The sequence below is a fragment of the Agelaius tricolor genome, unplaced genomic scaffold, assembly GCF_023055355.1.
Source record: "Agelaius tricolor isolate 1412-34295 unplaced genomic scaffold, bAgeTri1.0.p SCAF_1, whole genome shotgun sequence".
NCBI classification, from domain to species: Eukaryota; Metazoa; Chordata; class Aves; order Passeriformes; family Icteridae; genus Agelaius; species Agelaius tricolor.
The window spans coordinates 96,159,083-96,186,095 of record NW_027269261.1 but is presented as its reverse complement, the minus strand read 5'-3'; the positions used below and the strand labels follow the sequence as shown (position 1 = coordinate 96,186,095).

At 38.7% G+C, this 27,013-nt stretch overlaps 1 protein-coding gene across 1 annotated transcript; it reads right to left on the bottom strand.

Moving 5' to 3' along the window:
- Positions 1–350: 350 nt before the first annotated feature.
- Positions 351–23,514, bottom strand: SLC17A5 (solute carrier family 17 member 5). Its single transcript, XM_071444691.1, has 11 exons — positions 23,166–23,514; positions 19,767–19,963; positions 18,134–18,367; positions 17,564–17,651; positions 14,858–14,944; positions 13,455–13,573; positions 12,380–12,538; positions 9,991–10,123; positions 8,150–8,297; positions 3,626–3,716; positions 351–2,029 (listed from the first exon to the last, which is right to left on the bottom strand). Exons 1-11 carry the CDS (start codon positions 23,224–23,226, stop codon positions 1,892–1,894), a joined length of 1,455 nt encoding a protein of 484 aa, XP_071300792.1. The 5' UTR covers positions 23,227–23,514; the 3' UTR covers positions 351–1,891.
- Positions 23,515–27,013: the final 3,499 nt, after the last annotated feature.

Here is a 27,013-nt window from a genome sequence, read left to right as displayed (position 1 = left end):
CCTGTCCTTATGTTGCCCTGATGACAATCTCTAGAAAAGCAAAGACATAAATTAATTTAAATGATATACAATCTTTTATTTTTTAAACTTCCCCCCCCTCCTTTTTAACCAAAGATACGGAAAGAGTACAAATTTCTTTTTACATAAAGTGCAATTATTACTTTTAATACAGTGTCAGGTGGAAGATAATGCTTACCTGTAAAGCCAGACAAAAATCTTCTGAGGAAGGTAATTTTCCAAGAAAACATTAACTATTCCTTAATCCAGTCACCAACCTTGTTGTTCAGCATACTTTCAAAATGCTGTTCTAACTTCACAGAGATAGTAATTTTCAACAACGGATGCATATGTAAATATTCAATCCATTTATTGTTGAAACACTGAAGACACAATATAGTTTTAACATACTCCCACTGAATAAGTACTAATTTAATCTGAACAAAACACTGTTTATTGTGGAAATGCTGCAGACACAAACAGAGATTTAAACACAGTTTAAATCCACCATCAGAGAACATGACACTTCAAGGAAGGCCAAAACAAAATGGCTCTTAAAGCTAAAAAGGAGAGGCAGATGCCATTTCCTAGAAATGAAGGAAGGTAGGCTCCACTGGAGCAGCTTTAGTACTGGGCTTTTCTTTTGGATTGGTGGTAAATGAAAAACCCAGAGCCCAGCGATTTTTCCTTTTTATCTAATTGCTCCAATCCAGGAATCTTTGGCACAGGAATTTTCCTTTGCTTTGTGGCTCTATCATTATTCAGCCATTTGTTCTTAACAAGGCCACTGTTTTTATAACTTTTAATCCTACTCTGTGGCATTTAAGTGTGTGTTGTGCAAAGAATGTTCTTGAGTGTCAAATTCTATATTGATAGAAGAGTAACAGCACCAGGTTGTTGCACTAGTTCTTTTATACTCTAGTTTTATCTGGCTAACAAACAAGGCTGTTAGAGAACTGATTTTCCTCATTATTTGCTACACTGGCCTTATTTTATTTCATTTACACTGACAAGCTGACAAACATATCTACATGCAAGAGGAAAGAATTCCACTGCATTGATTTAAAGGGACAAAAAATTAATTGCCAAACTGAAAGTTATTTTAAGGTAATCATGCAGATATTCTATTTCTAGTTCACTCTTGTACACTGCCTAGATTTAAACCACTGAGCTGCATTGCTTCTTTTTTTCAGAGAGAAATACAAATAAGGTCCGTTTGAAAAACCTGCACCACAGAGGACATGTGGCTTATTCTCAGTTCCAATGCTACATTTACATCTTTGTGGCTGTGTATTAGTTGTGAAACTGTATTCATAAAACAGGGAATGTTTATATAATCAAAACTTGTGCATAAAATAGAAGTTAGCCATTGTTAAAACAATGACAAAATAAAAGTACTATAAAAGATTGTATGAAACTAGAGCTCTTCTACAATTTTTTAAACAGCAAAAAACTATCAGTTTCATAATAGAAATCAAACCACATTTTTGGGTACAATTCTTTGCATGTCATTCCTCCTTACAGTGCTACAAAATCACTTTACTTTTTCCTCTCATTTTAGTATCAGCAAACATCTGCCTACACACTAATTCAGAAAATATTAATTAAAAACTGGAAAGTATTAGAGCCTAGCACATGGATTTAAAGTGTCTCTGATCATATATTTGATATCAAGTCCTAGCATGAAATTTCTATAGTTAATCCAAGTAGTTTCTTGTTAGGAAATAGCAGATATACTCTGCCAGATTATTTTCAGTACAAAAGATACAGAGATAAAGTAATTTAACTGAATAGCTCTGAAGACTCCTAGGCATCAGCAGGGAAGGCACTTTTCTGGTCACACAGTTCTAAGCACAACGGGACTCAGCACAGCTTTGCTATTTCAACATCTCCTTCAGTTTCTATGCAAGTGATATCCACTGACTGCCCAGTCCTGAACTTCTCCACTTGCAAATAATGCAAAGAAAATTGCTCCAAATAGATTAATAGAAGCAGCGATATAGAAAACCATCTGCCATTCTTCCACAGTATTCTGTCAAACGGGGGAAAGAAAAAGAAAAAAGATGCAGTCAATTTGCAGCTTCACACTCAAGAAAAAGTAATTTTAAAATCGATGCTACATGCCTTGACTATTTAAATGTAAATGCCATTCAGCATGATTTCACAGCAACATAAAAGCATTATAAACATAAAGGATGAAATCATTAGTAAAGTCAACTTCAGTTTTATAATATAGCTTACACAGACAGTCTTATCAGAACTACATTACCCTACCTGGATCAGTTTATCACCCGAGAAGCAGAACCATTGATACAAAGGCAGACAATGTTACTGTAAGGGAAACACTACTGTGACTTTCAGATCAGGTATCAAAGAGCTGAAGTGCCCTGCACTGTGCAGTATTCCTAATAACCACTATATGAACAGTCCAGATTCATATGCCTTTTGGTCCAAACAAGGTAGCTACCCTTACTCAGATTTCAAGAGTAACCCTCTAAACTCTGGTATTTAAGAAAGGCCTTAAAAAATCTGCAGTAAAGAACTGTGGTTTATTTGCCTTTTGGTTTTTTTTTTTTCTTTTCAAATAAAGAAAAAACATCTATAGACGCCTTAAAGGTTTGGGTTTAAGTTCCAGATGATGCTGTAACAAACCTGTAAATGATCTTACTACAAAAGCAGAATACCTGAAGAGTGCATTAGTACAGAGGGGAAAGAACTAAACTGAACAAAAATACCCTAAAACAACCCACTTGTTAAGGTATCTGGAAGAACTGATTTTATTGGAATGTATTAATGAATATTTTCTGATTGTTTTTGGTTAGAGCATGGTGATAATAACACCAAGGTCAATAGTTTGATCCTCATATGGGCCATTCACTTAAGAGCTGGACTCAGAGATCCTTGTGGGTCCCTTCCAATTCAGAATATCCTGTGATCTATGATTTTTAAGAAAATCTTTAGAATGACCTCCAACTCTAAAAACTTCAAGCGTATCACTAAGCTTATCTCCCAAGTGTATCACTTATCTCTTCAAGTGTATCACTAAGCCCCATCTCCCTTTCTTGAACAGAATGTTCACTGATTGTTCATCTTCAAGTTTTCATTGAAATATTAGTAATCAAAAACTCCTCAAAAGCCCCAGTGCTTCTCTTCTTCTATCTAAATCACCACACCACCTTGTTAGTCAAATCTAACACTAGAATCTAGTTTCTCACTTATCTGACAAGTGCTGACATTAGAACTCAACACCTCACGTGAGAGCCTAATTAAAAAAACAACAAGGAAGAACTTGTTTTAGTTTAATAAAGCAATACCACAAATGTCTCATCTAGTTGGCATTTTATCAGAGTTCTACTGTGATAAAAATATATTCATTTAATTCCTAGAGAATATAAGGAGTGAGTCAGTAAAATTTTCAAGTCTTACAAAGGTCTTTGATTTTACCCTTATTTTCCTGATCAGATTCAGGAAAATAAGAGCTAGGAATTAAGTAATTCACAACAATGGAACAATGTGCCTGACAGGTGTAACCCATGTTTCATTTAAGGACTGCAGACTTGAGAAGAGGGAATTTCTATTCAACTGAGATAAAAATACAACAACTGAAAAAAATAATAAACAGACTCACATTATGAGTGAGGCTTTTGGCAATAACTGGCCCCACCATTCCTGGGATAGTAGCAAAAGAATTTGTGATCCCAAGGAGAATTCCAGCATACCTGCAAGAGAAGTTGTTAACACTGCTTATTAACTTGTCAATCATGGAAACAATTTTGTCGAACTTGATCACGTAGGCCTCATCTTGATCACACAAGAGAAATTAAAACACAAATATTCCACTGTGAATAACTTTCTTTTCTTCTAATAACAACTGACAGCTTGGCACATACATTTTAAGGGACATAGTTTAGTGGTGGAATTGGCAGTGTTAGGTTAATGGTTGGGTGTGATGCTCTTAAAGATCCTTTTCAATTTCAATGATTATGCATGTCTTTATTTTTCAGAGGCTAGGTATGGAATTTAACTTAAATTGCCTATGGCTTTGCTCAAGATCCATAATCCAAACTCACATCCCCTTTGCTAAGCCACAACCAAACTGTCTGGAATGGATCCACTGGAGAAGTTAAAGACATATTGCATGTCTTGAAGCAGAAAGACAAGAAGTATGACAAAGTGCTGTTTGCCAACAGTAAGAGTTGGTTCAGGTTTCATTGCTAAAAATTTGTTTGCCAAGAAGGCAGTATCAGCAGTGTGCCTGGATATCCCCACTTACATTACAAAGTGTATATTCCAAAGATAGGAGTTCAGAGTGCTGTGGCAGTCCTTCCCTTCAGCTTTCTTTGGGTCAAGGCCAATGGGAAATGGGTCTGACTAAACCAGTTCTGCTGGTTGCCCTTCCTGCAGCTCCATTCTGAGGGCTCCTGTTCATGAATGTGCTGCTCTCTCACACACAAATGTATGTGTATGCACCAGCAGCCACAAAAACTTGCTGGGAAAAGCTGGTAACTTGCTTAATATCTGTCTCAGCACCTCACCTCCAAGCAATTCAAGATCTCTCTCACAGGCATGTTGCAATACTGAAAGTTTAACACTGTACCACAAGTGCAGACTTGTGAGAGAGACTGAAGAGAAATAAGAGCCAGATGTTCTACAGAAGTTTGACCTTCTAACCACCAGGGCACAGATCCCTGTGTTTTGGATTTTCAAGGTGAATTTGTTGGGTAAAGAATCATACAAAATACTAATAGTTGCAGTTTACTGTGAGAGAAAGGAATCATATCCCAGGGATCATTTTAGGCTGTTCAGAGTAAAATTATGTCTTCACCAATATTAACATAACAGAAACATATTTCATCTCTAAAGAGAAATTCATAGCTTTGGAATTTTCTTTACCAAAACAGAAGAATTCAACCATGCAGCATTGTTACAAAAGATTGCAATATTCATTCCAGTGATATTAGAAAAACATGTGCTTTTTTCCTGAGAAAGGGAAACAATCATCTAGCCTACTAGTTGATTTTTTTTCTTGAAACTCTGCACTACTTATCAGTTTTAAAGCATGGCAATGCTTTAGTTAAAACTTCTTTATTTCTTATAAACATAGCATGCAGTCTTCCTATCTTGGAAAGTGGTTTAGAATTAATAAGCCTTTATGAAGCTGAATGTCAAAGTGTAAAAGTTTCCCTGAGGAAAATAAGCATATAAAGCAAAACCCTGTTTAATGCCTTTAAGTAGAACCAAATGTACTTTAAATGTCTTCAACATGTTTAAGCACTACAATACTGCTAACAGACACTTTTAAAACTAAACATAGTTTAATAGTTTCTCTGGTCAACAAAGATCTTTGCCAACCAATAGCTGGCTAAATGCCTCTGTTTATGCCCAGTGTTTCTGACATAGGTTGCATTCTTGATAGTGCTTGCTGTTTGATGCAGATAACTGGGATGGCACTCCCTTAGCACAGTGGAAACTCCCATATGAAAAGGGAAAGCAAAAAGTGACATGTCTGTAGACCAGAACCAATAGTAGGCTGTTGGTCAGGTTCTTGTGGTATAGTGAGGATAACCAAATACAAATTAACTTGCAGAGCAGTCAAGTAGTAAAATCCAGAGTAAAAAAAAAAAAACAGCTATGTGAAGTATTTAGTGTACAACAGAGCCACATGAATATTACATAGGACCATGGTAACACCAATATTAAAATTTTTAAAAATAGAAAGGTACTAATGTAGATTTAAAGCTAAAATAGAATATATATTCCCCAAAAGAACAATCTTGTGTCCCTCCTGTCCCCAAGAGCATAATAAATATACCTTAGCAACCAAAACCACATAGCAAATATTGTTGTTAATTAAGGATCAGTATTTTCATTCACTTTTTTTTCCTGTGAATATAATAATTATTTTTTGGATATAATGGAAGTTTTAGTAGCAAAAAGGGATAATTTGCTATTCTTGGCAGCATACTTTTAACCAGTCTAAATGGGCATTTGTGCATTTTGAAACTGCTTTGAATAATTTCTGGTTTTTCTAATGTCTTCCAGTAAATTATGAAAAATAAATATTGAGCTCTGAGTAAACTCTTTACCAAGGTTTCCTTCACAATTTTATGCAGACCCAGTTTTTAGATTTCTACAATTATGTCAAGCATTTCTTTGAAATTCTGCATATCTGCCTTGATAATTTTATCCAACAAAGTTCAAGACAAGTTGCAAAAAATTAAGTGTGAGGGAAGAGGAAAGACAGTCTTCTTTTTCTTCTCATCTCAGATGTTTTTTGCATTTCTGTATCTGAAGAATTTTTTTAATATGACCTTTGTTACAAGGACATGCTTTTTTCCTTCTCTGTCCCCATTTGAACAGATTTACCCTGAAGTGAAGCATGCATGTGCTGAATAGAAAATCACTGATTTCAATCAAACAGCACTCACCCTGACCACACCACCACCAAGGAAAGTCTTCCCACATATGCAGCCACTTGCCTCTAGAGGCAATGCTGGACCAAAGACTCTGAACCATCAGCAAGACATTTACCCTCTTGCAATCAGTGTGCTCCCTTCTGCCTGTCTGAGAGGGAAGAAGAGCTAGAGGACCTTGTCCAGTGCAAATGCAAAGGGAAAAAGCAGGACTTTATCAAGGGCAGGAAGAATAGAGTGGGATTTGGATCAGCAGCAGTTCATGTGAGATAACCAACTATGCCTGCTGACAGGCATCAGCATGGTGTAACATGATTTTCTTCTTGTGGCTTTTTTCCAACACCTAAAATACTCTGAATACTGTTATAAACAAATTGATTCTTGAAATACACATTATTTGAAATGCAAAATGAAGTATATAAAATTAGAAGACACATACAACATCCTAGTTTGGGAAACCTCAGCCATTGCCTACATACAGAAGTTCCTTGTATGTGTAAATCACACTGCAGTTGCATGATTTCCTTTTTCCTGTCACAGCTCTGTTGTATTCCATGGACAGGTTAAATTCTACTCACATAACAAGCACCATTTAATACATATTTTGGAAACTAACTCTTGTAGTTCTGCAAAACTAAGCTTGAAACAGATGTTGTGTAATGGTCCCATAACACCCCAGAACTGCTTCAAGTAAATTTTCTAAATTTTTAGTTATTTAAAATGTGATTTAAAACAAACTGCACCACAGAAGCTATTTTTCTTACTTTCATATTCAATTCAGCACTACAAGCTGTTTATAGCTGGCCACTGATGCCTCCCCTCTTGCTTATTACCTAACCTCACCTGCCAAGATTAACTGGATTCCCATTATTTCATATGCATTTGTTAAGTCAAAAATTGTCCATGATTGTGGATATGACCACCATCATTTCAATTGCCAAAGCCTGAATATCATCTTGACCTGGGATGCAAGCTCTCCTGTAAGTTGTCAAGATGATCAGAATTTTTTTATAGATGCTACTTCTACAAAATATTTTTTCCTCTACACTTACACTTAAAGTCTTTTCATTTTACACATTAATACTGAAACACACTTTTCTTTGGACATAAAGTCATTTGACCCTGTTCACATCTAAATGCTACCACAAATTGGTAAATGAAAGACAAAGCAAAATACTTGACTTCTACCAGTGCACTTCTAAAAGAATATACATACATACACACTCCTAGGGAAACTGACAGTTCTGCCCAATTATGAATTTGTAACACATTGGAGAAATTACAGCCTGAAGTCTCAATTTTCCATTCTTGAAAATTATGCTTTTAAGAGCAATTGTACATACCTGATTTGTTACCTACTGACAAATCAGGTCAACTACTTGTAACAAGATTTAGATTCCAGAGTACAGAATGTTTTGCAAATGCACAGTGCTTAAATATGGTAATGTTCATACCAGAGGTTGATAGCTATGATGGAAAAGTTGAAAACAGTGAAACACTTAACTGTCTTGTACAGTTCAAAAAGCACTGTCCTAGTTCAAAATCCTCTGCCAAACTAGCACTTTTTAGAAGTACAGTGTTTAATATTGTAAACCCAAGTAACTGTCAGTGTTGACACTCCAGGCCTGTACACTGCATGCTCCACAGCTACATTTCCAAGGCACCCCAGCAACACAAAAAGAAAAAAAGGGGATCATAAACATTTCACATGCACTAACAACAGTTTCAGCAATACTTACGAAGGTGCTATGTCCAGATGGTTGATGCTGTAGCCTGACGTACAAAATCCTCCTAGTGTTGTTGATATGGTCACGAATGCAACAGCCAGGGCATAGTTGCAGCCTATGAATCCGGCTGCTACTAAGAACAGCGCCGGTCCAATCATTCCTTTAAGACAGAAGCCTCAGGATCAATGGACGCTTGGAGGCTCCGAGCGCTTTCCATCCAACCTGCGCCGCCCCCTGGCGCTCGGAGCCGGCACCGCAGGGCGCGCCTTGCAGCGGGACGGCTGCAGCCTCCCAGCCAGCGCGGCGGGACCACAGCCGGGCCGGGCTGGAAGGGACCAAAAGATCAGCCGGCTCCAACCCCTGCCACTGGCAGGGCCACCTTGCACTAGATCAGGTTGGTCAAAGCCCCGTCCAACCTGGCCTTAAGCACTTCTAGGGATGGGGCAGCCACAACTTCTCTGGCTGTTCCAACCTGTTCCAGTGCCTCACCACCCTCTCAGTAAAGAATTTCTTCCTATTATCTAATTCAAATCTACTCTCTTTTGGTTTGAAGCCATTCCCCCTTGTGCTATTGCTACATGTCCTTGTTAAAAGGAAGAGCAGACGGGTTGCAAAACTTGTCTCAGGAAACAGCAACTCGATCAGAAATATCCCACTCTAGTGGCAAGGAACAAACTAGATTAAAAAATTAACAAAAATCAACAGGTTCTGAAAATTACCTCACAAGTTAATTTTATTTATTGCTATAAATAAATTGAAGCTGCACTGACACTGTGAACCCTGGGTGACTCCAAGATAGCTGTAGAGATGCTGCATGAAGCACTGGAAACAGTTTATCAGCCATCATGAGCTCATGCACACTGCTTCCTATCTTGGTAGCTGTTTCTCAGTACCAGAGCTCATTTCCATGACCCCAGCATGACTTCTGTGAACAGCTCCAAGTACACACTTCTGTTGATGAAGCCAACCTAAGTCTTGCTTTTCCTAAGACAACAACATTTTTTCTCATGAGTTATGCATACATCGGTGTGAGGTGTGCAGCCCTGAAATAAACTGAATCACCAAAATAGCATAGGCTTAAAGACAAACAAAATGCCTGAGAATTTATTGCAACAGCTGCTTTAAAGAAAGCAATTGAATCAGCTGAATTGAGCAGGCAGCAAGGATCACCATATAATAACTGGGCTGCAATTTTTGTGGATGGTGTGCCTAATCTTTTTTTTTGTTCAATTTCTTTCTCCTGTCCCCTCTTTATTCAGTAATCAACTTCTCTTTCTTAAATACAGCCTTCTACTTGTGTTCATTAAAAGCCTGATCTAGCTGATCTGTTGGTGATTTCAGATAATCTCTCCTCCCAATTAGTCAAGACCATTTTGGATTGTTTGGTCTTTCTACTGTGGTAGCAGCTGTAAATTTTGCAAGTGTATTCCAATTCAGTTACTTTAGTCTTAGATAAACAAAACACTGAACAACAGAATAGGCTCATGCAGAATAATCCTGTCAGTTTGATAAACCTTTTCTGATAAAAATGTTTCATTCACCCTTTTATGGTGACTTTACATGACCATTTATTTGATTGGTTTGCTTGTAGTCCAATTACCTTGACCTAAAAAAAGCTTTTGACAATCTCATATTGTTCTCTTATCCAGTAGGCCTACTTCTCATGGAAAAAGACAGGATTTACTCCTGAGACATTAATGTACAAATAAAGTTGTTCCTCTCAAGCCATGCACAATGCTGACTCATCTCACAGCAGAATGTCAGACTACTCCCCCAAGCCCTTAAATTTTCCCAAATTGATATTATTATATTTTCTAAGATTATATGTTCCAAGAGATAATACTTGCACCTACCTATTAGGGTAAAACATTTGCGAACACAAACAGTGGAGAAGTTCTGTTTTTCCCGCAAATAATCAGCAATTTGACCAGACAGAATTATACATAACCAGCATCCAAAATAAGGCAGGGCAGACAAAAATCCATTCTGTTAAGGAGGTAAAAGAGGACAGTTAAAACACTAAAATGACAAACCAATCCTAACTTAATCCATAACTACCAATGCAGTCAGACCAAAAACTCAAAAGGTTTAGATCAGCAACTAGCTTCAGGAAGAAGAAAACTATAACTGAAGGTATCCTGTGGACATTAACCTGATTGTGGAAGTTTCCAGGGTACCAATATCAAGCAAGTTACTAAAAGTAAGTGGAAGCTGTAAATATTATTCAGAATTTTGAAAACTACACAGAATCTCTGGGTTTTGTACTACTGTTATATTATTCCTAATCCATCTGCTGAAACATCTGATGCTGCCTGTAAACAGAAACAAAATCTAGGACTAGACCTTTTCATTACATCTAGGCTGGGCATCCCACAATCTCAAAGCTGAGTTATTCAGGATCTGACATCACTCCCACTGAAGTCACCAGTTAGCTCCCATTACTTTAAACATGTGCTGCTTAGACCTCTGCCTGATTCTACATGATTTTCTGATGAAGGGAAACAAAAGGTACTAGTAAACTGCCCACATTTACAGCCTTTCCAAAAAATTTTGGATGGCTACTGATAACAAAGCTATAATTTGACCTTATCTGTGATTCAGAAGTAGAAATAGTATGACCTTTATACACTAGTATGAAATGTATATTTGCCAAGAAGTGAAAGATTCCTAGAAGTTTTAACTTGAAATGAAACAAGAAATTCATCTCCACCTGGAGTCCATTCTACCAGTACTTAAGCATGCTGCCTGTTGGATTTCAGTGCTCAGTTTTCAAAAACAGTAAGTAAAATTTTGAAAAATAGAGACAGTCTCAGTGATTAAAAAACCTTTTTGAAGCACTATTCAAAGACATAGCATTATTTTAAACTGATTTCTATATTTTAGAAAGGAAACTGAACAGCAACAAGTGTATAATATTTTAAACTGTAACACAATTTCCATCTAAATATGTGGCAACACTTAGTCCAACGCTATTACTCAAATTTTTTTTTTGATGTTCACAACAGTCAGTACTCTAAGCTACTCCAAAAAGAAAAAAACATGACCCAAAGTCAAAGGAAATCACTTCACAGCAGAATCTGCTACCATTTAATGCAATGGTGTTTTACAAAACACATGCAACTGAGAGCTGTGGTAGCAAATTACTTTCATAGATACTGATGCCTCTTCAGGGAATACCTGAAGAGGCATCAGTATCTGCGAAAGTAATTTGCTACCACAATAATGAGGAGCCCAACCAGCACCATCAGTTAGTTTTTTCCAGCTATTTTGCAGCTTGCCCTAATGCAACCTTCTGTTCTAATGCTAAAGTTCCCCATCTCTCCTCCCAAGAATGTTGGTATCACCTCTTTCTTGCATGGCATTCATCTTCAGATTGCTCTAAACTAGTTTGGTTTGCTAAACCAGGAAAAGACTATGTTAAACTTCTTGCAATTTCTGAGCACCTTTTTATCTTAGCTATACCAGTTTCTCCACGCAAGCTATGCCATCACCAAAACTGTTTCATTAAAGACAGACCAGTACAGTCAAGTAAATGCTATAAATAAGAATATTCCACCCTCCCCACCCCCTAATTTTTCCCTGATAAATAATTTAATTTTATAAAATTTCCTTACAAAGCACTATATCTGGATCTTAAGACTATGGTTTTGTTTCATCCAGTTACCTTAGTAAGAAAAGGAATTTTACCTCTGCTGCTCATTGAGGAAAGAAATGGACAATCTGGAAAGTAATCCTATCAGAATGAAGCTTCTCTCTGGTCCCTTTCTCCCCCAAACCCCATTCTTAAAATAGTTTCAAAAATGCCACTTGTCCAATGGTTTTCTTAGTTTTATTTTTAACTGGAAATACTCTCCTTTATGAATTAGCAAGGAAGTAGATACTATTTCAGAAGTCAAAAAGCTTGGTGTAAAATCTGAAATAGTCACAGAAGCCATATAACAAGGAAACTATTTTTATAGTTACTATTTTAAGGCAGGGCAGGTAAAGATGGGTACCATGCATCTTCAAACAGAAAATTTAACATGAAAGCTAGCACTAAGGTAAATAAGTCAAATAAGTCCATAAAGTAGAAATTATAAGGCAGGCAACATTTTTGATGTATCTGCTTAATTGTGTGGGGTTATCATTTCCCAGCTATACATGTACATTCCAAGGCTCTTAAACAGCTTCCTCTATTCTAAACAGCAGGTGATTTAGTTTCTTTAATTCAGAAGAAAATTCCTGTATTTGTATACATCTCACCTCCTGTGCATCGAATCGCAGGATTTCCTTCATGTACGTGGGCAAGAGTGTAAGAAGTGTATAGAAAGTCCAGTTGTAAGAGAAGTGTGCCACAACAATAGCCCAGAGTGGAAGGGACCCCAGCATAGGTCTCCAGGGAACAGACTTCTGTGTAGAAAGCTGCAAGCAGGAGACAAAGAGAAGAGAAGAAGAAGGAAATCAGAATGTTGATATGAACATTTACTAAATGGTTTTGATGCTAACCAAATCTATGCTCATGATCTATTCTGAAAGGCACAAAACAGTCTCAGTTGAAAGATGCAAGTCATCAGTAATGAATGAATTACTTGTCTTCAGTTCTCAATGAAGGTTTACTGAAGTATGTTACTGCTCTGATGTTTACTATTCCAAAGTAAACCAATTATTACATTTTGTAATTCAAAAAGTGTGCCTTCTCTTGTCGAAATTTGATGCCTTCTGCTTTTATTATAAACAATTAAATATTTAGTCACCCCTCGGCTGTTGATTTAGCTGAACCTTTCCTGCTCAATCCTAGATAATAATTTTGGTCTCTCAGCCAGCTTCACTGTTTGTAGATACATATCCCCCCAGTCATAGGAATGAATCTTATGTAGACTTCAGGAACTGGCTCATAAACATTTTCTCTGTGAATAGTAATCTATTTCTTAGTCTAGATGATACACTGACAAAGAGAAATGCTGTAAAATATGGTATTGCAAATGTTAAAGACATTAAACAGGTCTGGATCTAGTACAAAATGACAGATTTGAGCATTTTTTAATACAAAGTTTTTTAAATAAAGCACCTCAACAACATCTGTAGTAACAAAAAGCATTATTATAAATGCTTTGTTTGATTACTGATTGTTTTTCAGTTTACAACTGCACTATTCAAAAAAAAATTGTCTGAAAAGTCCTGTCTCCATCTCAGGTTAATAATGGTATTCTAAACATAAACATGTTTACATAAACATAACAAAACATGTAACAAACAATAAACAAAGCTTGACATTAATGACCATGTTTGTGGTTTATGTTCAGACTGAAGTAGGTTGGTCTCTACTGAAGTGCTGTACCTGATCTTTTAGAGAAGACAGTATATATTCTCTTTCAGCATGTGAAATGCTCCTGTGAGTTTCTGGCGTATCACTAACCAACAACATCCAGAAGAACCACCACAATACGCCAAGTGCACCTATTGTTGTGAAAAGATGGGTGAAGAGATAGAAATTTTAAAAAAGCAATTTTATTGAGTAATACTCTCAGATGATATAGTCAGAAGTGTTTTCTCAATACTCTAATATAATTTTAATGAACATTATTTTTCTATCTACTTACAAACACTAGTTCCCCAAAGTGGCTTAACAATGCCCATTTAGATACAATAAAGAATGAAGATGACTAAGCAGAATTTTTTCTTTTTATTTTTTCCTCTTTTTTTTCCTCTACTTGAAGTTCTTCATACAGCAAGAAAGCTGTGTGCTCATACATAATTGTATTTTTATCAGTCACATGGAAAAGCCACAAAGGGTACGGCTCACTCTCAGGAAATAAAAAGTTCACATTAAGTATAATCACAAAAAATACTCTATGCACATATACAAAATATCATTATATAATAAATCAGCTTACTACATAAAATTTTATTAAGCTTTTATTACATAAAATATCAGCTTAATTCTACAAGCCAAGCCCAGAATTTTCATTTGAAAAAAGTTAACTTTTCAATAATTGGTCCAAAATAACTGCACTTTTATGTAATTGTAACATTTTAACTTATTTCATTTTGTTCAGTTCTACATTTTAACTTATTTAATTTTGTTCAGTTCTTTGGTTTGAATCTTTGTGATTTGTAAAAAGTTGGAGATTTTTTTTTTAGGGAAATGTAACTCTTGTTTTATATTCTGATTCTGCCTTTCCCATGCAGAATATGAAATGTCTCACACATGTAAACAGACCTGTAAAAGGCTTAGGTGAGACATGCTGTAAAACAAAAATTTTCTGTTTCAGCTTCTTCCAGAATATATGACACAGTAAATATGCTATGCATTCCTTCAGGGTCCCTGTGACTGCTAGAGATTTTCCAGTTTACGTTTTAAGCAGCAGTAACTTTTCACACGTTCGTTCATTCAAAGTTGAGATTTATTCCTGGGATTAAAGTTATTAACTCAATTTCACACTTCAGATAAGAAATTTCAGCCTGTTGTTTTCAAGTGGTGGGAGAGTTAAGAGCATTTGACTTGTACAGATTTTGTCCAACTCAGAGACAGCTTTGCTCATGGGAAGAAGGCTTATTTAGCCATTCACTGGAATCTACTTAGCCTTAAATATCTCTAATTGCCCAGAAGAAATAAAACAGCAACCCAACATGTCAAACACTCTTTTAAAACTTAAAATAAGTTTTATATTGTATGCTTTTCAAAAAGAATATGGATTGTACTTTTAATAATTAAGAAAAATCCAAACAACACAAACTCACCAAATATGTAGAACACATAAACCCAGTTCATATAGTAACAAATTAAACCAGATAGTGGCAGAGACACAACAGTTCCCAGCTGTGCACCTACCAGAAGAAAGCAAAACAAAGTGGAGAAATAATCAGATCTCCTATGGACCACTTAAGTATAAGTGCCATTTCAGAATTATTTTATTTTTCTGTAATAAATCAAGAATAAAAATTGTCACTACCACTAGAGGGTTGTGCATGGCTTTAAAGAAACACAAGCACAATGAGCTGCCTTGGCAGCTCCGAGCAAACAGAGCCATAAAGCCCTAAGAAGCCAAAATTAGAAGCAATGAGCAATAAAAGATAAGCATTCTTAGCACATTTGTCCCAATGAAGTGATGGCTCTAACATATCTAAACCAATGCAAATTAGTCAAAACAAGAGAGAGCTGAGCACAGTATAATTAGGGCCTTGGGAGTATAATGTGACAATATAGTCTGTTTGCTTTTTTTGTATCTCCTTCTAGCGCCACAAAACCAGGAATTCTAGAAACATGAAGCAGAAGTCAGGCATATATAACCAGTAAGTTCAAATTCCATGTTTCCTGAATGTGACAGGGTCTAGGATCAAGGGAGAAGGGAAAGATAAGCAGATTCTAGTTCAGAATAAAGCCAAAAGCCAGAAAGAACTATTCCTGTGCTTATAATTCAACATACATTTTGCAAAGAATAAGGATGGCAGGTGTTTCCCTTTCAAAATCTAAACTAGAAACCTGTATTATTTACATACTTGACAGTCTACTGGTGATAAACAGCAGGTCTTGTCTCTTAATGTTAGCTGCAAAATTACTTCTCCAAACCTAATCTCAACTCAGAAAATATTATGTTGATATTCTGGCTACCTAGACTCCATCTTCATGGAAATAATTTTTATTTGAGGCAGAAAGCTCCAACAATGAATAAAACCACATACATCATGCAAAATATAACTCAAAATAACAACTACACATAAACTCAACCACATGTTCTCAGAAAATCAACACGATCGTGATTAAATTAACTACAGACCACATGACTGCCAACGTGGAAGGAAAGGAAGGAAAACAGCCTGCCAAGATGTCACAAGATGTCTTATCCACCCCTGACTGCTAACAATGGGCTGTTCAAGGCCACAGACTCTTCTCACTAGTACATTAGCATGTATTTTCACACAATACAAAAGGACAGTTTAAAAGCTCCCAGTTTAAATGCAGTAGAAGGTAATCCCAACTCTGTTTGCTCTGCTTGTGTGCTAGGTCCCACATGAAGACTTCTTTTGAAGTATATTTAATTAAATACCAAGGCAGAAAACAGACTTTTAAAAAACAGAAAGAAAAAAGTTTTTTGATACATTAGATGAGTTTTGAAGTAGGTCTTTGAAGGGTGACTTCAATGAGTGATGAGACATTTGGTTCAGAGCAAAGTGAGGAATCGTGAGGAAAAAGGATTAAGGCTGCATCCCTCTGGGAAAAATGAGTCACTCTTAGCTCCTTAAGAAACTGTAGCTGAAATTTACATTGTATAGACCTGTCTTCTTGATAAAAAACCTAATTATTACTAATAAGAGTGAGCAAAGCAAACCATTACTTCAGTAACCAAATACAAAATTTGTCATCCTCAAAGAAATAGTATCAATTTTGACTAGCAAATTTAGAAACCTATATTTTTCACCTCCCCCTCAAATACTGCTCTGAGCAATGTGACTGACCAATAAACCCCTAAAAAGAAGGCTCAGTGGAGGCAGGCAAGAACAACATGTCCATCACTTGGGGAATGACACTGGGTGTGACCAACCACAGTTGTTGCAAAGAAGCTGACTTTATCTCAACACAAAGGGCACCAGAGGGTGGCTTTGGTTTAGATAAGCAGTTATGTCAGTTGAGGATCAGCTGGTGGTGTAAATCTTTCTCCTCACTCAGTTCATTAAAAGTGAGACTGTCTCACTGACTTAGCCAGACCAACAAGAGGGGGGTGAATACATGGGTCAGTCGAACGCAAAGTACAAAAGTTAAACAACAACGGAATTTCTGAGAGAACAACAGACTTGACCTGCAGTCAACCCAAATTGAAGTGTATTGCAATTGCTATATTTTGCTAAGTGTCAACTTACATTTGCTAAGTGCTAACTTGTACTGTGCTTTCAGTATATTCTGTATCACTCTGCTAAATCAAAAATCCTGTGTAACATCAAGTATCTGATATCAAACATAACACCTTCCAGACACAGAATAGGACAATCTGGTCAGAGAGTACTTGACTCTGACAAGGAGATCTTGCAGCAATATATGGAACCTTGGATGTTCTCTTCCCCAAGTTCTTCCAAGAACACTTAAAAAACCCTCTAAAAACCAACCAAACAGGTCTATCCTGTGACTGCCCCAGCTTTTTTGTTCCTAATGCTTAATCTTTTTTATTTACAGTATCTTCTATTAACCAGCCTCACAGTAATTATTTTCACCACTTCATACCAAAGTTAGACCCAAGTTTATACTTTTTGTAGATCAATACCTTTTGTCAGGTTATAAAAACCATGAATAAATTAAGAAAACTAATGGAAAGCAAGATTTACTTTAATGTTATACTTTCTGGATTAAATGCTGATTAAAATTTACAATATAAATCCCTTTGATTTAAGTCAATCCTCCCTGTTTCTGCAGTAAAAATTTATAATCCCATTATCAGCGTGGGAATTTCTCACCTGCATATGAAATACTAAGGAGCTTGCTGCGTTCCAGTGGAGGAGCCCAAGAAGACCACATTGAATGCATAGCTGGGAAGGTAACACCCTAGAAAACATCATTTCATTCTGCTGAAATGCAGGGGTTTTAGAACTCACTTCAACTTTACATGTTTCAAAGCAGTTTCATTAAAAAGCAGTAGTAGCATCTATGAGTTTGTTGTCTACCAAGAAGCCACCTATAAAAATTGTGCAAGCCATGAGAGTAAGGAGGCAGAATTAATTTCTCCTGCTTTTGAGTCTGTATGTTCTGGAAAAGCAGCAACAATACAAACAACACTCTTTTGAAGCCCTGGTTTCTGAAAAATGAGAATAGTTTTATCTCAGGTATCCTTACATTTCTTATCTGAAAAACTTAGGCTAAAATATAGTACAAATGCTTTAATTATTCTAAAAACCACAAAACTAAGCCACTCAAATGAACAATCCATATACTATTCCAGCATAACAACCCCCACAGAGTTTAATCACTACAAATTTAAACAAATTATTCAGATACATTTTCAAATTACATAGAGGAAACAGGATTACCTCTCCCAGCCCTTCCAAGGCTCTGACAGCTATGAGATAGCCAACTCCCAAATTTGCAGCTAAGGGAGTAAGCAAGGTGAATACAGAGGTACCAAAGATGCCAAACCCCAGCAACAGTTTGCCTCCAATTCTGCTTGCAAGATATCCTCCTGGAATCTGAGTAATGATATAGCCATAGAAAAAAGAACCAAGGATCCATCCCTGAGTCTCAGCATCCCAAGAATACTTTTCTCCCTAAGAAGAGAAAAAAACCCCAACAAAATGCAGTAAGTTAAAGACAGCAGTTTCTCTGAGCACATTTTTTATTACATTGATCCACTATTTAGTCTGTTATAGATAAACTTCAAATTTTTTGTGACGTGCTCCCTAGGGTCTCCTTCCTCTACACCCACTCGTACTGTAATCAAAGTTGTGTTAAAAGCTAGTTCAGGTAGTTCACAATCTGTTTGGACATATCTAAGTATGAAAATCATTACTACATGAAATACAAGTGCTCTGTCAGTTATCCCTTTTTGAATCCTAAGCAGCTTGGGTTAGGTGACAGGTACTGACTATGTAAGTCTGCCAGAGTGCAAATGCCACTTCTGAATCACAGAATGGACATTCTGTCATGCTCTATAAAAACACTCTACCTGCAGAAAATTTATGGACCAAAAAAAAAACTAATAAGAAAATGCAGGTGCTTAAATTTAATGTAAAGAAAGAGAGCAGTCAAGGACAGGGCTCACAAGGGTAGGTAAAATAATGGGAGAAGCACAACAGAGAGAAGATGAGTTTAGTGGACAATGCAATAAAAGTGAAGATGATTGAGATAGGAATCTGCAGCTATAAAGGAAGACAGCAAGAAGACAGGAACTGTTGCCCAATAAAGTGATTCTGAAATTTAGGATCACTTCCAAAAGATCAATTTTTCCTCATCTAAATGAGCAGCATAAATTTCACAGAAATGATGAGACAGAATCTTCCCATAAAGTTCACCATTATAATTTGTTTGTGATAAATAATAAATGAAAGCAAACAAAATGAAAGCAGGAAGATGACAAGAGTGCTCACGACTACTTAAACCACAAGATAAGATCTGTGCAAGTCCAAATTCACAAAGTTGGGGTTTTTTTCAGAAATCTTTTTTTCCATATCTGTCAGCTCAGTTAAGAAGCGTGATTTTAAGGATTACTGGAATTCAGAGGTTTTAAAGACAAAATGCATGATATGGGAAAGAGATCAAAGAAGTGAAGAGAGAAATGTTACATGATAATTTGTAATGAAATTTCATGCCATTGTGACTGTACAAAGAGCAGGCAAATTGGACAGTGATGGGAGCTCTGACGCAGATATAACAGTAACAATTGATAAGTGGCATACAAAACAGTGAGTCATGGTACATCTACGTGGTCAGATTAGCCAATTTCTAAGGAATAGCACAGAAAAGAGGCATGTAAAAAGCTGACCCTGAGCAGAGCACTTCTCAATTAGCTAGTCATTTAAGGCTAATATTTCCCAGAATAGATTTAAAAGAACCACTGAAAGGCTATCTAGTAAAAACCAGCCTGTTCTTTCTATGGTTCTATCTATCCCAGAGTTCTGAAGGCACTTTGGCACACCACATTACAAGACAATATGTCTGAGACCCCACCGTGGTGTTGCGAGGAACATTTATGGTGGAGGAATGCTCTGGGCACACATTGGAAGTCACATTCTTTGCTGAGCTTGTGTTTGGTTCTACCATATCCACCAGAGCGACGCTGAGGTTCACACGCAGTGCATACACGAGGAAGAACCCAAAACAGGCCAGGAGGGCGAGATTGTAGCGAGCTGAGCAGCATGCAGGGACTGAAATGAGAGCAAATGAAAAATGTTTAACAGATCTAACAGAATAAGAACAACTCAGAAGCAGTTTTTACTAAGGTTCTCAGAAATCTTTGGTTAAGATAAAGAATTAGCAAGGAGACAAGGTAATTTTTTTTCTTACGGGGTTTATTCAATAGGGGTAGAGTCTGAGGATGGTTGAAAAATTTTAAAACCCCACTTTCATACTGATGTGCAAAGCAAATGTAATCCTTGTTTAGACAACGGGCAGCTACCCACACTAGAGCAGGGACTGCAGAGGATGCCTAGTGTGTGGTCTGTGGAAATGGATTTAGAAACTTAGTTTCAGAAGTCCTCTCCAAAATACAGTAATATTTTTTCAAGATAGAATTTCACACTTAAAAAACCCCAAAACAATTAGTGGAAAGCCTGTAACATACACAAAAATGGCTCAAGAAATACAAATACTTCTAAAATTGTACTGAAGAACAGTCAATGCTACTTCAGGCTGTTTTCTAGGACAAATTTTCCTACTATAAGTTTGCTTATAAGGGAATATGCATTTGCTGACAGCTGCCAAAAGTACAGAAAGGGGGATGGCAAACACTGTGGTGGCACTGTCAAACAGTCACAGGTTTCCAGTTGCCTAGTACACCCTCTTGGCTGTCACAAGACAACAAAGGAAATGAGTCCTAAGATTCAGCATAAAATCTGTGTAATGACATTAAAGTCAACTCTGTCAGCTGTTTATACACAGATAGCAGACTATGCCCTGTAACACAGTTATTGATTTCCTACAGCAGTACACAGCAGCATTTGGCAGAGAGCATTCATCAGTGCCAGGAGATCCGGACCAGAGCTGAGCTGTAAGAGTTTGAATATCTGCAGCTACTCTTTATGAACTAGGAATGCCTGAAACTACTGAGCAGGAATGTTAAAATGAGGAGGAACTACTTGAACAATCTGCTGAATTTGCAAATTGAGTGTAAAGTTTCCCCTCCTGTGAGGGAGCTATGTTACTAATGGGAAGATTTATAACCTGGATGTCTGAAACTCTGGGAAGATCAGCAGATATTACATCAGTTCATATCAGTCTACAGTGATCTCATCTTTCAATACTCAGAGTTCAAATGATGAACAGAACAAGTACATCTATCAACAGGACTGACCAGAGCCTTATCTACTGCAAAATATCACTTGACTGGATTTTCTGATCTGCAGTAAGAAACAAAGGACATGCCCTGTGGACAAAGATACCTTCCCTTTCCCAGTAACTTCCCTGAAACAAGGAATGAGCCTATGTGATTTTATTTTTCAGGGGGAACACCAATAGAACCTTCCTGCAAGATTGTTTTTCATGAAATTAACAGAAGTCTCTAATCCTGACAAACTTTATCTGAAGTTCATTATGGCTGCACAAGTTGTTAAAATGACACAGAGATGCTGTACTTGCTGTGCTCATTTAATAAATAAATAATAAACAGGGCTATTGTACAAATATGCAAAACTCCTTCCAGACCTGTGGTAATTGCAAGTTTGGCCTCAGAAGCATTTGAAAAGTCCATCCTGGATTTCTAAATGACACGAGGGAGAGCAGCCAAGGTTTTATTGCTTACATTAAAAACAACAGGCACCAAGAACAGGAAGTACTTACTACATAAAAACTAGTCAAGCAGCTTTGTCATTCTTTATTGTTGTTTAAAGAGCAATTTGCCTTAAGTAGAAAATGTAAAGTCATATAATTTATAAAAATGAATATAATTACAGGTAAAGCTACTTAACTGTTCCACTTCTTGTAGTTGCTGGGGTTAGATAATAATAACAGAAAGCTGAATAACACACTGATGATGTAACTCTTTCTTGGAGATGCAGGTTAACTGGAACATCCATTACTCTTCCTCTATAAGGCTCTTACTGGTATACAACTTGCACGGAGAGCAAGCTCCACAAAACAGATGTGCAAGAACTTAAGGTCACCAGTGTCAGATTTTTTTTTTCCCCAACTGTAAACTTTTTATTAAAAACACCTAATAAACATGTAGAATTGAAGTCTGAAGCAAATAGATACTAAATTATTGGTTCCCTGTCATTCCATCATGCGCATTTGAAATATGTTAAAAATATTAGATCAGGTTAAAAAACCAGAAGATTCAAGAAAATTACAGGTGTGTTTCAGGAGAGTGCTATATAATCAGAGATATAGACATTCACTCCCCTAAAGTTTAAAGCAGCTAACCAAATTTTAAAGCATTGGGTTTAAGGTCTTACCTTGACTAGCAGTCTTTGGTCCTACATCTATAGCAAATTCTGATTTCAGGGGCATGTTTTAAAGCAATGTAGCTATAATTTAACAAGATTCTTAAATTGCAGTTAAAAAAGGTCTGTGCTGCAAGTTGCACGGCAGTTTAAAGGAAGTTGCTCATCTGCAGTAGTTTTCCTTGTGGGTGAGGTGAGCCACCTCTAACTGGAGCCTGATGCATTGTGCAAACTTAAGAACATATTGCTTTAGGGAGACTTGAGCTCAAATTCTCTCCTTCTGGCACTTATAAAGTAATTTTGTTAGCAGCCCCACTTGATGCATTTGCACATCTGCTAAGTAGGTTAGAGCATTTTTGCATGGCATGCTAAAGAAACAAAAAATCTTATTCTACTCTTTATAGGTTGTACATTCTGGGAAGCAAAACAGCACAAATATAAACATGCGGGCTCTGCTGTTAAGCTCTGACCATATATCGAGCCTCCTCTCCTACCTTCCTGCATCCTTTCACCTTCCTTCCTCTCCATACTTGCAACAAGCAATTAGTCTTAACTCAAATTCTGCCGTCATATGAAATTTTGACAGGATCTCGGGGGACCCCGGTACTTGGACCGGTATTTGGGCTGGAATGTCTTTACTGCAACGACACCGAGCCGAGGGCTGGTGTCTGACAGGGCTGCCCGCCTGATGCCACCACCGACAGAGCCGCGACCGCTGTCAGGACTCGGGGCCGTGCCTGATCCAGCACCCTCGAGTACCGCGGCGTCCCCGGCACCGAGCGCCGCTAACGGCTCGGGCGGGCGGCGCAGCCCCCGGGCCCGTCACCGCTGTCCCCCCGTCCCCGCTGTTCCCCCGTCACCCCGGCAGTGCCACGGCGGCACCGACCCCGGGCCCCACAGCGGCGCTCGCGGCCCGCGCCTCCATGGCAACGCGATGCCGCCACACAGGGGCAGCTGCCGCCCGTCTCACCCGTGTCGGGCTGGGGCTCCTTCAGCAGTGGGGTGCGATCCTCTCCCTCCTCGGGCTCCATCACGCTGCTGTCACCCGGACCGCGCAGCGCGCTCAGGGCCAGACCGCCCGGCGCCACCGCTGCAGCCGGGAGCGCTGCCCGGCCCGGCTCGACTTAGCTCAGCTCGGCTCTGTCCAGCTCTGCTCGGCTTCAGTTTCCCCCGCCGCCGCTCCCCGCCCGCTCGGCTCTGCCCCGCCGGGGCCGGGCAGCGGCGGCCGCAGCCCCGGCGATCATGTGACGGGCAGGGGAGGGCGGAAACGGCTTCAGCGCCACGCCACTGCCAGGCCACCCTCGGCCGCCATCTTTAGTGAGGGCTGCCGCTCCACCCCTCCCCCCCCCCCCTCCCTCCCTCCCCTCCCTCCCTCCCTCCCTCCCTCCGGCTGGCGGAGCCGCGGCCGTTGTCGGGCGGCGGGTGTCGCTGTGCGCAACGTCCCGAATGCTGAGGGAAAAGTTCCTCATATTCGGACAAATCTGGTCAGGCAGATTCACCGCAGGCGGCTGCTTCTCAGTGAAGGCGAGCGGCCTCTCGATGCGGGTCCACTGCGGCATCCACGGGCGGAGAAGGAAAGGCTTGAGGTGCAGGTGCTGGGTCTCTCTGTAACCACCGAAATACCATTTAACAATAAATTGCAGTATCTGCAGGGCATGGTCCTTTTGCTCTGTGTGTGCGTGCAGTGCACAACTGCTGGAGTGAGGTTTTAAAATCAGAATGTGAAGGGGTTGGAATGGACCTTACAGATCATCTTGTCCCAACCTCCCCTGCCATGCGCAGGGACACCTCCCACTAGACCAGGTTTGTCCAGCCTGGCTTTGAAGACTGCCAAGGCTGGGGCATCCACAACCCTCACAGTAAAGAATTTCTTCCTCCCGTAAAACCTAAATTTCTCCTATCCCAATTTATACCCATTGCTCCTTGTCCTGTTAATACAGCTCCTGACAGAGTCCCTTTCTGGCTTCCCTGCAGGCCCCCTTCAGATACTGGAAGGTTGCTGTGAGGTCTCCACACAACTTCTCCAGGAGAACAGTCCCAACTTTCTCAGCCTGGTTTCACAGGGAAGGTGCTCCAGTCCCATGATGGAATACGTGTGAAAATGTAGATTTATAATCAATATAGATTAATAAGCATTGTGGGGTATGTAATAGAGCTTCTCCTCTTGGAATCAGTGTTTTTCAACCTCAGTCAAAGCTAACAGCAGAGTGGAGATCTTTAAATATTACAGGCTCTTTCCTACATGAGAGCCACCTCCACCCACCTTGTCCACTCATCAGCCTCAGCTGAGTGCTGAGTCATTTTAGTGATGCTGCTGATCATCCACTGGAAGCTTTGCCTTTGCTTAGATCTTGTGCCATCCTACTAGTGTGTAAGTAACTGCCTGGAAAATTCTGCATACTGGAAAATAGAGGAATGTAAAAGATTCCTGGCAGCATATTCAGCTATATCGTTTCACACAAGGTAGATAGATGAGTTTGCAATAGAACAGCTGTTGCTGTGTGCCTATCATACAGTATTGCATCTATGTGAAAACAAGAAGCAAATCAGTGCTTCTGTTCTGGTTCTGAAATTTAGCCTGAGGGTCTTCTGTGAGTCAAACTTACCTGGAAGCCATTCTTACAGCCAAAATTAGGGGAAGAAAACAGAAAAACAAAACAAGTATTAAACATATTTTGCATCATTTTATGAGAAGTGGTGATTTGGTTTGTAATACTCAGACTTTAGCTTTACATTTCACACATGCTGTATTCTTCTTGGCATTTCTGCACATACCACCAGAGACTAGCACTAGGGGTGTATGGCCAGGACTGTGTGCAGCATGCACAAGATCATGAGTGTGATCACTTCCATCCAAAGGCTGAACCCCAAGCTCTCCATAGACTCCTCTCATCATAACACAAGGAGGGGCTGCAGGGCCTGGAATGATAGATGAGGCTTTTTCTAGAAGTCCCCCTTTTTTTTTTTTTACCTCTTATTTCTTCTCCCTAATGCAAGTTGTATTTGAATCTACCTACACTCCCAGTACACCATAGTGCCAAAAGCCCTTGCATTAACAAGGAACATGGATTCTTTTGCCTTGCTGCCTCCTTCTGGGATCTTGCAGACCCTCACCATGGAGTGAATCTTAGTGGCACACTGCACCATAAGCAGCTTGATTGTGAGGCTGCAGCCCCACAGGTAAATGGTGAGACCCATGAATACAGATTCAGAAGTGTGTGAAGAGCACTTACCTTTGTCACAGCAGGTAAGAATGTCATTCCTGACATCCTGGAGGTTGACTTTGTGTGTAATTGTATGGAAACAGGCATGGTTTTTGGCTCTGTCCAACCTATCAGGCACTGCTGGTTGTTGGTTTGCTCTGCCAGTGTGTCATACTTGTGATGCATCCTCCTGATGCGAAGGATTTAAAGTATTTTCAGACTTTATTTATTTTTATTTCTAAAAAGGATAATTGTTTGTATTCAAACACTTTTGCCCTGGTTACTTACATTGCTGGATGCAGCTGTGCTCTGTGCTAGGCTGGGGAGGTGGTGAACAGCACTCCTCAGCACACTGCTTCCCTTGTCACTTGACTCCACAATATAAAAGAGGAAAACAGCAGAGGTTTCCATTTCCTTCCCTAAATCCCACCCTGACATTTCAAATCACCAGTCTAAAAATACATGCTGCAGTATGTCTCGTTTAGAACAGTAGGTGGCTCTCTTTCATCTGAAGTCCTGTTGGGAAAAGAAACACTGGGTCTTAGGAGAAAATCCAGCCTTGTTCCCTCAATGCCATGGCTTTTTTTTGGGCAAACGCTCATATTCATTCAACAGGGCAGACAGGATACAGCTGTGATGATGGAGGAATGCATTTTAAACTGATTACCATACTCAAGAAGAAGGTGGCCAGGGAAACTAGATCAGTGATGCTAATTCATGGAGCAAGATAATACCTCTTCTGCCAACCTATTAAGTTTTATAGGATAGAATAGAAAAATTGTTTCTGAGTTCCTACATATTTTTCAGTCTTTTCAAAACTACTATTACAAGATACCTTTATTTATTTGCTCCTTTTTAAGGAATCTGACTTTTGAAATGTTTTTTCAAGATAAACAGAAGAAAGGAGCAGAGAAATACAGATCATATTCACAATATAATAATCTGCTTAGTTTCAAATAACTGAAAGTAACATAGAGTTCAGTGAGTGAAGATTTATCTAAGTCTCCTTATACACAGTGCAGTATATACAGCACTTTATTGTTGTAAATGCCTAACAAGGATATTAGATTTTAAAATGATAATTTACAAAATAGAAGAACATAAAGTTAAGGTATCATACTGTTTGGACAAGAAAAAATACGCACATGCATCCAAGCAAAACATTTCTTAGGTTTCCCATAAGAGAGCAAGTTGCTGTCAATCAAAAAAGAAAAGAATTAGGATGCCCTAAGCTGGGCAGTTCTGTGACTGTAAAGCTGAATACAAAGGCATTACTTAATCATGCATAAGATGATGCTGACCAAATCAGAAATGGCTTATGTGGCTCTGGCAGTACAATGTGTTTTCATCTGTCTGGAAATATTCCGTCTGCTGCAAATGCCTCAGGGCTCCCTGTCACCATGGATATTCTTGCCTGGGGGTTTATGTTGGGAGAGGAGAACCATTCTGCCTGCTTTTCTTATTGTTTGTTAGCAGAAGCATTCCATGCTGTTCAATTTTTGGCATTGGCCATGGCAGCAGAAAGCCTGGGACTTTCCTCAATTAGCATCATTGCTTTCAAAGGGAAGAAAGGAAGGCGTGTATCGTGTCCTCTACAAAGTACTCCTCTGGAGCA